Here is a 13,644-nt window from a genome sequence, read left to right as displayed (position 1 = left end):
ATGAGAGAGAAAGAGAGAGAGACAGCAAGAGCGGGGGAAGGAGGGAGAGAGAAAGAGAGCAAAAGAGAGAGGAAGGAAGGAAGAGAGAAAGAGATAGAGAGACAGAATGAAAGAAAGAAAAAGAAAGAGACAGCAAGAGGGGGGAAGGAGGGAGAAAGAGAGCAAAAGAGAGAGGAAGGAAGGGAGAGAGAAAGAAAGAGATAGCAAGAGAGACAGAATGAAAGAGAGAAAGAGAAAGAAAGAGACAGCAAGAGGGGGGAAGGAGGGAGAGAGAAAGAGAGCAAAAGAGGAAGGAAGGAAGGGAGAGAGAAAGAAAGAGATAGCAAGAGAGACAGAATGAAAGAGAGAAAGAGAAAGAAAGAGACAGCAAGAGGGGGGAGGGAGAGAAAGAGCAAAAGAGAGAGAAAGGAAGGAAGAGAGAAAGAAAGAAAGAGACAGCAAGAGGGGGGAAGGAGGGAGAGAGAAAGAGAGCAAAAGAGAGGAAGGGAGAAAGAGAGCAAAGAGAGGAAGAGAGAAAGAATGAGAGAGAGGAAGAGACAGCAAGAGGGAGGAAGGAGGGAGAAAGAGCAAAAGAGAGAGGAAGGAAGGAAGAAAGAGATAGCAAGAGACAGAATGAGAGAAAGAGAGAAAGAAAGAGACAGCAAGAGGAAGGAAGGAGGAAGAGAGAAAGAGCAAAAGAGAGAGGAAGAAAGGGAGAAAGAAAGAGGGATGGAGAGAGAAAGAGGGAAAGAAAGAGGGAGGGAGAGAGAAATAGAGCGAAAGGGAGGAAGAGATTTTTTTTGTCCAAAATCCCCCCCCCCCCGCTCAATGTTCCCCAGGATTTTGAAAATATGAATAAGCCACGGCTCAAAAAAGGTTGGGAAACACTGATCTAGAGGCTTGCCTGAGAATGGAACGGAAACGGTTTTAAGAACTGCAAGTTGGCTATCCTGGAAACGTAACGAAAGTTGGAGGGGGATAAAATTTCATTGGAATAGGGACGAAGCACGTCCAGCGCCAAAATTTAAACTGTTTCCATTTCGTTCTCAGGCAAGTCTCTGGATGGATGGATTGATGGATGGATGGATAGATAGGCCCCACCCTGGTTTCCTGAGGGCCAGCCCATTGCCAGCCCAACATACCCCGAAAACACAGTCAGTCGGGGGGGGGGCAACAGCTCCAGGAAAAACGGGGAAGGCCCCCCCTAAACAAACACACACCCCTTGAGGGAAACACGAGGCTGCAAAGCTGCATGAGGCAGGGACAGGAGACAGCTTCTGTGGAGAAGGTTGAAATGACAAGGGGGGGAAGAAGAAAGAAACCCGCGTTCGCCTGTCCCTCAGCTGCTCTCTTATCCTAGAGCAAAGCCCTATCTCAGGGCTCTTGAGAAGAGGCGCTGCTCTCTTATCCTCGGGCAGTCCTATCTCGGGGCTCTTGAGGAGAGGCGCTGCCCCAGCCCGGAGAAAAAAGTAGCGGCGGCACCTCTGAAAACAAATTTGGTGGCGGGTCAGGAGAGGTGAGGTCCTGTCTCAGCTCTCGACCTCCTCCCCATCTCACCTGAGCCTGGGGCCGACTTACCTGCTAACCTGGAGAAGAGGAGGCGGCCAAGGCGAAGCACAGGAGCCAGGCAGCTTCGGGTGTCATTGCAAAGGAGAGGCCGACAACTTCTCTCTCACACGCACACACACCCACTGCCCACTCTCTCTTTCCCTTCCTCTCTTTCTCCTTCTTTACCCCCCTCTCCCCCTCTCTCTTGCCCTCCTTCTCCTCTGTGTATGTATGACTCTCCCTCCCTCCTCTCCCCGTCCTGCCCTCTCTGTCTCCCTCTCTCTTTCCCTCCCTCTTCGCTTCAACCAGCAACAGTCCGGAGGCGGGGAATCCCGGTGGGGGTGGCAAGCAAATGGGAAATTCTGGCGGTGGCAGTCACAAGGCAGGGAAATCCCTGCGGCAGTAAGAGAGCGCACACGCAGTAAGAGAACGCATGCGCCCGGGCTCATGTTCGTAAGGTGAAAATGGTTCTTAAGAATAGGCAAACAAATCTTAAACACCGGGTTGATATCTGGAAAAGTTCGTATGAAGAGGCGTTCGTAAGAAGAGGTACCACTGTATATGATTTCTGAAATACCTTTTAATTTTTTATGATGAACTTACCTAATTATTTGTCTTGTATGTGAAGGCAAAAAGCAAGCAGCTTCTTTGTAACTGTTATGAAATGAAATTTGTTTATCTATGTACTTATGAAATGAAATTTGTTTATCTATGTACTTATGCTTTGTATCATCTTGTTTCCAACTGTTCTTGCCTATTAAAATACTGTCAAATATGATATATTTGATTATACAATAATGTAATGTATTAATGTTTTGGTAAAGATCCTTTTTTTTAAATTCAGTTTTTCGACATACAATCCAGAATTATAATTTGCTTATCTCTAATTATTTTAGCATGTTGAAAAATAGCCCCCAAACATTAATGCTTCCAACCAAAGCAGTAGGCTGGGGGGGAGCTATCAAAGTACAATGATACCTTGTCTTACAAACCCCTCCTCATAAGAACTTTTCGATATGCAAACCCGGGGTTTAAGATTTTTTTGCCTCTTCTTCCGAACTATTTTCACCTTACGAACCCGCCACCGCCGTTGGGATGCCCCGCCTCCGGACTTCCGTTGCCAGCCGAAGCACCCGTTTTCGTGCTGGTGAGGTTCCCCTGCTGGGATTTCCCTGCAGCATCGCAAAATCCAGAGGTGGGGTTTCCCATGGAGGGGAGTCTCAGGGGAATCCCACCAGCGTGAAAACGGGCGCTTGGGCTTGCAAAAGGGGTGAATTTTGGACTTGCACGCATTAAGCGCTTTTCCATTGATTCCTATGGGAAATATTGTTTCGTCTTATGAACTTTTCACCTTACTAACCTGAACCAATTAAGTTCGTAAGACAAGGTATCACTTTATTTAGAAATAAATTAGCGGAATGATTTGTATCTTTTAATTCATCCAGTAGTGAAAACTCTGATGAACAACTTGATAAGATGTAAGATAACTGCTTTTCAATTCAAATGCCAAATTAAACAAATACAGTGAACCCTCGATCATCGCGAGGGTTCCGTTCCAGGACCCCACGCGATGATCGATTTTTAGCGAAGTAGCGGTGCGGAAGTAAAAACACCATCTGCGCTTGCGCAGATGGTGTTTTTGCTTCTACTGCCGCCCGCCCTTCGCCCGCCCACCCCGTTGCTCGCGCAATGGCTTCCCTGGGTGCCCGCTCGCTTGGGAACATCCCAGCTTTGCTCCCCAGCTGGGAAGCGGATCTAGGGAGTCCCCACCGTGCGCGCGTTGCTGGGGATGTTCCCAAGCGCGCGCACTTTCCCCAGCAACGCGCGCGCGGTGGGGACTCCCTAGATCCGCTCCCCAGGTGGGGAGCGGAGCTAGGCTGCCCCAAGCTCGCGCGCGCCGCCCGCCCGCCCACGCTGTTGCCGGCTCCGCTTCCCAGCTGGGGAGCGGATCTAGGGAGTCCCCACCGCGCGCGCGTTGCTGGGGATGTTCCCAAGCGCGCGCGCTTTCCCCAGCAACGCGCGCGCGGTGGGGACTCCCTAGATCCGCTCCCCAGCTGGGAGCGAAGCTGGGATGTTCCCAAGCGCGCGCGCTTTCCCCAGCAACGCGCGCGCGGTGGGGACTCCCTAGATCCGCTTCCCAGCTGGGGAGCGGAGCTAGGCTGCCCCAAGCTCGCGCGTGCCGCCCGCCCGCCCACGCTGTTGCCGGCTCCGCTTCCCAGCTGGGAAGCGGAGCTAGGGTGCCCCAAGCTCTCGCTCCAGCCCACCGCCGCTGGGGTCTTACGGGGCAAGAGGGGGAAGACCCAGGGAAGCCTCTGCCCGGCGGGGAAACTCCACCATCTACGCATGCATGGAAGGGCACGCATGCGCAGATGGTGGAGTTTACTTCCGGGTTGCAAACTAGCGAAATAGCCCTTTCGCGATCCTTGAGGACGCGAAACTCGAGGGTTCACTGTAATAGGATTGTCTACTTCATTATGCTAACAGTTTAATGGTAAAATGGAAGTTTGCTGCAGCATGATTTATTTGAACAGAATGGTAATAAATGATTTCTCACCTCAGCCAACTGTTCTAACACTACTGTACACCTATTCTTAAAAATATTTTTCTACAGGTCATTTTCCACACTGATCTAACTGGAATAGTCCCAGGAGCAAAGATATAAGCATTGATTCCCATCTCAGTACAAAGTTCAAGGATTTTGGACTAAAAAACCCCAGAATATAATGGATTTAATTCCTCTATATTTCAGTTTTTGTAAAATGTAAGTTAAAGGTACACTTTTACATGTATGTAGAATAATGCAACAGCCTTTTCAAAACTTCAAATTCTGCCTGCTCTAATGTATAATTCATATGGCAGGTGAAAAATGAGATATAAAATAGATGATGCAATCTATTTAAGATCAAGATGGGGAAAATGATGCAATTATCTTCCGTTTGATAATTAAAGTATAAAATTATAAATAGAGAAACTTATTGATCAGAAATAATTCTACAAGATGGCAGCTCAGCACAAGAATTACTATAGATTGTGTCATGTGTCAAGAAAATGTTTAGGGCAAATAATGCAGAATAGTGTATCTACATACTGTATAACAATTACTGGAGGAAGTTACAGTACATCAAATTGGTGTAATCTAGTCTGATCAAAATGTGATGTATAATGAATCAAATTTTATTAAATATTTTTTTTAAAGAAAGTACAAATTAATATAAAGAAAGAAAAAGAAAATAAATCAAAGAAAGCTAGAGAGAGAAATAGTTTCCTATTTTCTTTATGGCAGTTAAAGGGCCAATTGTAAAGTTACCTCTTACTCTATGGTTACAACATACCTTTCTATAATCTCTTCTGTCCATTCATCAAAACCATTAATAATAAATTCATTTATTTGTGTTTCACATAAGTCTATAGGGATCCTGTTCATATAAAGGTAGATACTGTCTTTTCATTATTATAGAAGTTAATTTAGCTATCTCACCAAGTTACATTATTTTCACCTATCATTCTTTGCTTACAGATAAGATCAAATCTTTCCATCTTAGTGCATCAATAATTAACAAGAAGGCATGTAAAAATCGTATTTAATAAAATGGAAATTCTAGCTTTAAATTTAAATAGAAAAATGACTGTCAATAAAAAGTATGCATCTACTTAAAATGAAAGTCCTACTCATTCTCTTTTTTAATTCACTGCAATATTATTTCCAATTCACAATATGCTGGGGAGTGAAGCATAAAGTTAACAGTTCGTCAGCTTTCATACGAAATATCTTACTTCATCACGGAATTGCTGAAGAAATTTGGCTATTGAGGGTTATAATCTTTCTCATATATGAACAGGGTCTAATTTGTAAACGATACGCTCCACACTGCTTCCTCTGCTTATCTCCCGATAGCTTATTGCAAAAGGTCCCGCTCCTTCAGCGTCCAATGCTTTTTAACTACTGCTCCCTTGCTCTATTCCAATCTCTCTTCCAGACAGAAACAAACGAACGCTCGTCTATGCCGCAGCGTGGATTACAGCAACGCAGCACAAGTTTTACCCAATGAAGTAATGAAAATGATTTGGGACCTCACCAGATCGCATTCAAGTCGTAAGCTTAGATAAGACTGTCTCGGGTGTTTTGGCAGAGTCAGAAGACAATTTTAAGGTTAAAATACGTATAGGTATTTTGTTTTTGAGTGCCATCCCACCTGGCTCCCCCCAAAACAACTTCAGGTAATCTTTTCACATACTCCCTCTTCCTCCCTGCTCTCCTTCCATTTGCACTACCGCACACACATCCGCCTCTCACCAAACATTCCCATATTTTTTCCTCATTTGCGTTTTAATAACTCTCATCTCGGTTTCCCGCATCTTCTCAAGGACCACACGTAGCTTCCTATTTCTCAGTTTAAGTTTGAGCCGCCCCGAGTCTACGGAGAGGGGCGGCATACAAATAATAATAATAATAATAATAATAATAATAATAATAATAATAATAATAATAATAATAATAAATGTCGCCGCATGGAGCAGCACCGGAATCTGTTTTAATTCTTACCAAGGGTCGAACTCGTGTATGATGCTCTCGAAACGGATGACGGCGAAGAGCCTGGAACTGAAACCAGCCAGCCAGGCCAGGAAAAGTATCGTGAAGGAAAGCAGAGACTGCCAGCCTGCCGGTTGCGACAGGCCCCCCGACAGGCCGCCTCCTCCCGCTGCGGCGCCGGGGCCGGTAGCCGCCAGTGAGGTACTTCGACTGTTAGCTAGCGCTTGGGAATTTGAAGATGACGAGAAAGCAGCATCAAACTTGTGCTTCTGGTCGAGGGCTGAGTGTTCCGCCATGTTGGTCCCCGGGCTTCTCGTTTTTTCTCAGACTAACGCGCAACTTAGGAGCAACAGAAACAGCCTCGCTCCCTCAGCACGCTTCGCAAAAGACGATGGCGGAAGCGACTGAAATCATGTCTTCGGCGCTCTTTTCACTGGCGGGGGAAGCACTTCCCTACCGCCGCCTATTCTTAAGCGACCCGGGAACTACTGCCCGTTGTAGCGGCCAACGCCAACATCCCAATGCGGCGCCAAGGAACGGGCGCGAGACTAAAGCAGCGCGAGAGTGGGGGGGGGGGGGGAGAGACAAGTCGTGGATGTGAGAATATAAAGAGACAGACAAAAGTTGCTTCTGCGTGAAAATGAATTGTCTCAAGAATGCGTTCGAGTAGGTCGAGAAAAATGAAATGGGAGGAGAAATAAAGCGCGGGACCGTAGACAGGCGTTAGGTGGCGCGTGAGAAAAGGAGGCGGGGAAGAAGCTAGAACGATTAATTGAGACTTGAGGCCCAAACGATCACTAGACGCTTCACTTCCCGTTTTCGTCAAGATCTTCCTATTAACCTGTCAGAGAGCGACAGGTACTTCAAAAGCACAAAGCGATAGCCAATTAAGATCGAACAACCGTAGGGCGAGGCTCCAACAAGGCGGTGACTTTATCGTTTTTCACAAATTATATTTTAAAAAAACTCTGCTAAGTGGAATCGTTTGATTGGCTGTCACGTTAACCGGTGACGGAGTAAACTTGTTTTTTTTCTGTCACGTGAGAAATTAAGCGCTGACGTTTTGGGCCAGTCTGGAGTTGAAAGAACTGTGGTAGTGTAGATGCAATACAGTACTGTATTCCTGGCGAGGAAGCCCGAGGCATATTGCGGATTGTAGTTTCTAAGTATTGTTGCTTCGAATCCCAAACGTTCTGCTCACCCGCTGTTGTCCTGGTAAACTTTGAAGATATACCAGTCACCAACACCATAACGATGTCTCGTTGCCTCTCTGGATTTCTATGTGGAACACTCCAGTGAACTCGTTCCATATCTTCAAAATTAATTTAAACTCCGTTCACATTTAGCCAATCAAAGAGTGTTTCAGCTAATTTCAAGCCTGCACCAAAGCCTTGTTTAAAGCAACATAAACGCAGATTCCTTCTCCTTTGATGATCCTCAAAATTAGTAAACCTATAATTAAACTGCCTGTTTTCTTCAGCTTGGCTTTTAACTTGCTTCTCTATTTTTCTAATTTTTTCTGCTGCTTCTTCTGCCCCCCTTTTAACTATTTGAATATACAGTATTTAACAAGACTTTCCAATAAATCTTCATGCAAGTGGACACAGCAGCACAATCATGTGGGTGAGCATAGCAGCTGTTGCATTTACAAATTCATCCATGACTGCCAGGGACTCAGAGGACAATTCACCTGCTCGTGCTTCTGACAATGTGATTTTGAAAGTAAGGCCCTGAATAGCTAACAGTCTCCGCTTAAGGCGATCGTCTCTAACTCCAAAAACTAAGCGATCCAGGAGTGAGTCCTCCAAATCATGGAACTCATAATATTGGGCTGCCCTATGCAATGCTGCTACGTATTCGTTGATGGTTTCACCATCGTTCTGATTGAGATGAAAGAACTTGTAGTGCTGTGTGCATCTAGAAGGCGGAAGGGCGTAATAGTCTCTCAGTCTAGACATGAATTCATCCCAAGGAATATCTTGGATAGACGTAGGAGCAAATAGCACGCACAGTTTCACACATCAGTACCACAAAAACTAAGGTCCCCTGAGAGGCCAGTATATTTATTGGAGATGAGAAAACACTTGAATATCTTCACGTAGGACTCCCAAGTTTCATGGGGGGTGGTTTAAATGGCATGGGCATGAGCTGGGTAGACATTTTGATGCACCAAGCGGCCAATTCTCATTGCAGGCAGCAACTTCCGGGGGGCATGGAGTCTGTGGGCCTCATCGCCAGTAAGTTGGAATAATGGCCAGGACGTGTGCTGGTAAGTAACAGCTTTATTCAACAACTGGTAACACAACACTAACTGAATGGAGCTTTCACTGACAGCTCTTATATACCAATCTACAACTGAGGCAATAGCCAATGAGCTTCTGGAAACCTTCCTGCTCCTGCGTGAACCAATCAGCAGTCAGCAGGGACGCAACAATTTTTGTTTCATATTGTATCCCATAAGTCTAAATTTATATTGTATCCAAAATTTTGGCTCAACTAATCATATTTCCTTTGACTATTTGGTCTCCCATTTTATATTGTAATAGAAAATTGTATAATTTAGATATCATTTTCTTATCTTGCCCTAATAAAATCTTATCTAATTTTGATTTCCCTTTCTGTATTCCAAATTTCTTCTTATCTTCTTCTAATCTTATTTTAATTTATAAATATGGCCACCAATCTATTTAAATTCCTTCTTGTTCTAATTGTAAAATTGATTTCAATTTCTCCCCTTCTTCTAAAATTTCAGAGTAGGTGGAAATTTTATTTAAATCCATCGTGTTTGGGTGAATCATGGCTTCCAATTTGGTATTTGAGGGTAATGATGCTTTTTTATTTTTGTCCATATTTTGCAGATTGTATCTCTAATTTTGTTACCTGAAATACGAATGGGTTTTATTTTTCTCACTCTAGAGCAGGGACGGGCAATTAATTTTGCCATGGGGCCGCATGAGAAATTGGGATGGTTTTAGAGGGCCGGACTAATATAATTAACTCAGTTCATATATAGTATATATATATAGATCTACCCTAGTCTCCCTTAATTTTCAAATTCAGCAAAAAAAATGTGACACATAAAGATAGAATTGTCGGCTATCAATAAAATTAACTGCCTTGGAAATGGCCCTGGGTTGGGCCGAGAGGCAAAAAAGGAATTGTGATGTTCCTTCAATACACCAGGGTGATTCGACACAAAAATATGTAACCCTCATGCCCTCATCACCTCGAGGTTCGACTACTGTAATGCTCTCTACATGGGGCTACCTTTGAAAAGTGTTCGGAAACTTCAGATCGTGCAGAATGCAGCTGCGAGAGCAGTCATGGGCCTACCCAGGTATGCCCATGTTTCATCATCACTCCGCAGTCTGCATTGGCTGCCGATCAGTTTCCGGTCACAATTCAAAGTGTTGGTTATGACCTTTAAAGCCCTTCTTGGCACTGGACCAGAATATCTCCGAGACCGCCTTCTGCCGCACGAATCCCAGCGACCGATTCGGTCCCACAGAGTGGGCCTCCTCCGGGTCCCGTCAACTAAACAATGCCGGTTGGCGGGCCCCAGGGGGAGAGCCTTCTCTGTGGCGGCACCGGCCCTCTGGAACCAACTCCCCCCGGAGATCAGAACTGCCCCTACTCTTCCTGCCTTCCGTAAACTCCTCAAAACCCACCTTTGCCGTCAGGCATGGGGAAACTAAACATTCCCCCCTGGGCACGTTGAAGTTATATATGGTATGCCTGTATGTGTGTATGTTAGTATAGGGGATTTTCTTAAACTTATAATATTTTAATTAATTGGATTGTATTGGATTGTTTTTCACTTGTTGTGAGCCGCCCCGAGTCTTCGGAGAGGGGCGGCATACAAATCCAAATAATAAATAAATAAATAAAATAAATAAACCCTTCCCTGGTGCAGAGCTGAAGGGATTGGATACTGTAGCCTAGAGGTTAATTCTCTGCCTTACAAGGCAAAGGTTGCAGGTTCAAGTCCCAGTGAGGGTATGGCCAGCTGATGAGGCCAAAATAAGGCTGAAATAGGTCTATCCTAGTCTCTCTTAGTTTTCAAATTCAGCAGCAAAAATATGTGATACATACATACATACATACATACATACATACATAAATTCATAATGCAGTCATAAAATCATACAATACATATCATAAACCCCTTATTTATCCTGTGTATCGTCAATTAATTTCACCCATGTAATTCTATATAGTTCTAAAATTCTAATCCAATTTTACGAGTTAATACATCCTAATACTAAACAACACCTAAATATATATTTTACCATCATTCTATAGTCAATCCATATTTAATAATCAATCATCCCTCCTCAAATTTCTACCACTCTCTCCCCCCCTTTTCTCTCTCATTTGTTTCTCCTTTCTCCCTTTTCCCCTCATTCCTTCCCCCTCTTACTTCCCCTCTCTTTTTTCATCACTGTCTCCTCCCCCCTTGTGTGTGTGTGTGTACACGCTCTTGAACCATTTCCAAAAACAGGTGAGGGCTGGGTTTTTCTTTCTTATTCTTTGGATGCTTTTTACCATATGCTTTAAATCAAGAGTCACTTCTCTCTCTCTCTTTTGTTTCTCTCTTTCCTCTCATTCTCTGCCTCAATCATTTTTTCATTTCTCTTTTTTCTCCCCATTTTGCTCTTATTTCTTTCTCACTCTCTCTGTCATTTCTGTTTTTTCTCTTCCCTCTCCTTTTCCTTCTCTCCCCTTCTCTCTCTCATTTGTTTGTTCTTCCTCTCCCTCGTTCTTTACATCATTTTCTCAGTCCCCCCTCTCTTTTCCCCTCTTGTCTCTCTGCCTTTGTCTCTGTCTCTTTGGGGACCAGCCACCAGCCTACCCCACTTCTTCTGAGCTTATCCTCTGGTTTCACGCAGAACTTCCTGGTTTTACAGCCAGCCCAGCCAGCCGAGCACAATCGACTCCTCTCCTGCTTCCCTCTTTCATCCTCTCTCTTCTCTCCCTGTAGAGGACTTGCCTGACAAACCTCCACCCTCCAACCCCAGACTCCCATTCAGTCCCCATTCTGAAAATGGAAGCCAGCAACTCAGAGAGGAGAAAGAGGCGTGTGTGTGTGTTTGTGTGTGTGTATGTTGTGTCCGACTCGGCTTTCGGCAAGCCTTTCATTACCTCAGCCTCCAAGGTGCCTCAGTGAGCGGGCACGGAGACTCACCGCCTCCTCAGGGCACAGTCCCCACCTCCTCCCTCAGGGCTGCCTCAGGACAAACTTCTGCACCCCACCATGCGCCTCTGGGTGGGGATGCTGACCGCTGCTATTTCCCCACAGGGTGCCGATGCTGTTCCTGCGTGCATGACATTCAGAAGAGGAATTTACAGGCAGAAGACTTCCTCACACTTTCCTTGCCGCTCCCCCACCGCTTCTGATGCCCGGCTCCCCTGTGCAGCCTTGGGAAAGACTGCACAGGGGGTTGCGGGCAGGCTGGTCACCCCTTGCCCAGATCTGCCCTAGAGGAATGCCTGCCAACCTACCTGTAAGTCATGTCCCTCTACTGACAAAGTCTTTTGTTCTTCATTTTGATCCAATCTTTCAGCCATGTTAATGTTGCTGCTTAGTAATATAATTCAAAATCTGGTAGTCCAAAACCATCCTGATTCCTATTGTCCTGTAAGTATTTTAATTTGATTCATTGTCTTTTCCCCACCCTTTTGAATTTATTCAAAATTTTGTTTAGTTTGTTAAAAAAAATATCTAAATTAATTGGTATTGTTTGAAAAAAATAGACCATTTACGATAAAATAGACCTTTTGATTGTTGCAATTCTTTCAATAAATGAAATTGATAATTTGTTCGATTGGTCTAATTTTTTCCTATTTGTTTAAATAGTTCTACATAATTGTCTTCTTTAATATTATCCCCAAACATTTTACCTTCTTTACTATCTGAATCCCTAATGTACCTTCCAGAGTTTGATTTTGTATGTTTGTTAGGTTCTTAGTTATTATTTTGTTTATTTTTAAACCTGCTACTTTCTCAAATTTGTTAATTTCCTCCAGTAGTTTTTCCCCTACTTTTAGTGATTCTTCTATATTAAAAACAAAATTGTTCTGCCGGGCTTCACGGCACAAGCCCCCAATTAAGTGCAAAGGTAGGAATTCAGACACACACACTTGAAAAGCCAAGAACACTGTTTTTATTGAAAGTAAAATAGAAGCAAAACACCCTTTTGGTAGTCCAAGGGGTCACCTTCAAAGCAACAGACTTGAATGTGGTGAAAAACAAGAAACAAACAAAGCAATTAACAAGCAGCTGTGAAGACGTCACAGCCACTCTCCTTCAAATGTTTTCAACTCACACACTTGACTATGGTTTAATTTCAGAGTCCTGGAATCAATGCAAAGAGAGTCCTTGGAGAATCCTGAGACGAAAGCCACTTCCTCTTTCACCGAAGGGATAAACTTCCACACTCAGTGGCTAGAACGCTGCCAATTTAACAGCAGCCCCAATTAGTCGAACCACACCCAACCACAGATGAACTCTCTCATCTCCTGTAGTATTTATGCAGTTGCTCTTTCCCTGTCATTGCCCCGCGGCTGTGTACGTCAATGAATGTCTCTTCATCCAAATCCAGTGAGGATAATGATGATGAATTGCTCCCTAATGGGCTGTCTGCCATGATCTGAGGATCCGATTTCACATTCACTCTCTGCTTCAGATAGTTCGCTGTCAGAAGCAGTTGGCAGTAAAACTGGCCTCTGACACTGGGAGGATTCACCCACATCCTCCCCCACAGTGGGGCAGGAGCTGGCCCAGAGCCAACCACAACACCATCCCCCTGACTCCAGCGCATCCCCCCACCCTCCCCTGACTCCAGTGCAAGGGACAGGGCTTCTGTGGAAATTGTGCATGAAAAGCTTGAATGAGGGCGGGCGCATCGACCAATGCAGCCTCCACCCACGAGCAATCGTCTGGCTCACACTCTACCCATTGCACTAAGTACTGAAAGCAATCGTCCACCCAACGGGAGTCCTGGATGGTGTGGATCATGATGTCGGGCAGGTGATCCCAAACACAGGGTGCAGGCCGGATGGGTACACTTGGACGAAGCGGGCGGTCAGGAAGAACAGGGACCAAGAGGCAAACGATGGAAGACAGGGTCGACGTGCATGTTGGCAGGCAAGGTGAGACGATACACCACTGGATTGATGACCTGCTCGATCTGGAAAGGGCCCATGAATTTTCAACGAGGCAACTCCAAGGCAATGTGTTTCATTGACAACCACACCTTATCCCCAATGACCAATGGGGGGACGTCTTGCCGGGACCGGTCAGCAAACCGCTTGTAGTCCTCCTTGGCCTTGATCAGATATCACTTCACCATTTCATGAACCATCTGAAAGGAAGTCCTCTGCTGCTGGGACCGAGGAATCTAACAGGGTTAATGGGAAAAAACGAGGATGGAACCCGTAATTTGCATTAAAAGGTGTGAGTCGTATGGAGGTATGCCAGGAATTATTAAAAGCAAATTCAGCCACCGAGAGAAAACATGACCAGTCGGACTGCCAGTCCAACACAAAGCACTGCAGATATTGCTCAAGAATGCCGATGACCTTCT

The 13,644-nt window shown here is 45.0% G+C and overlaps 1 protein-coding gene and 1 long non-coding RNA gene across 6 annotated transcripts in view; one reads left to right on the top strand and one right to left on the bottom strand.

Annotated features, from left to right (window-relative positions):
- Positions 1-6,976, bottom strand: part of STT3B (STT3 oligosaccharyltransferase complex catalytic subunit B) — a 164,500-nt gene extending 157,524 nt beyond the window's left edge. The window contains exon 1 of one of the 3 annotated variants that reach the window (XM_070727285.1): positions 6,071-6,976. In XM_070727285.1, coding sequence (XP_070583386.1) covers positions 6,071-6,354 — 284 coding nt within the window. In that variant the 5' untranslated portion in view covers positions 6,355-6,976. Of the gene's footprint in view, positions 1-1,557; positions 1,575-6,070 lie in introns of those variants that run through there. The other 2 variants (XM_070727286.1, XM_070727288.1) reach the window with 2 other exon arrangements.
- Positions 5,677-12,537, top strand: LOC139153412 (uncharacterized). 3 transcript variants are annotated; one of them, XR_011556822.1, is made up of 4 exons: positions 6,075-6,259; positions 8,252-8,327; positions 11,358-11,562; positions 12,410-12,537. It is a non-coding gene; the product is annotated as an uncharacterized lncRNA (long non-coding RNA). The 3 variants fall into 3 exon arrangements; XR_011556821.1 differs by lacking the exons at positions 6,075-6,259; positions 12,410-12,537 and adding an exon at positions 5,677-5,745 and having other exon boundaries at positions 11,358-11,751; XR_011556820.1 differs by lacking the exon at positions 12,410-12,537 and having other exon boundaries at positions 11,358-11,751.
- Positions 12,538-13,644: the final 1,107 nt, after the last annotated feature.

Source organism: Erythrolamprus reginae, chromosome Z, assembly GCF_031021105.1.
Source record: "Erythrolamprus reginae isolate rEryReg1 chromosome Z, rEryReg1.hap1, whole genome shotgun sequence".
Lineage (NCBI taxonomy): Eukaryota > Metazoa > Chordata > Lepidosauria > Squamata > Dipsadidae > Erythrolamprus > Erythrolamprus reginae.
The sequence above is the reverse complement of the archived record's forward strand: the minus strand, read 5'-3'. Positions and strand labels throughout refer to the sequence as shown.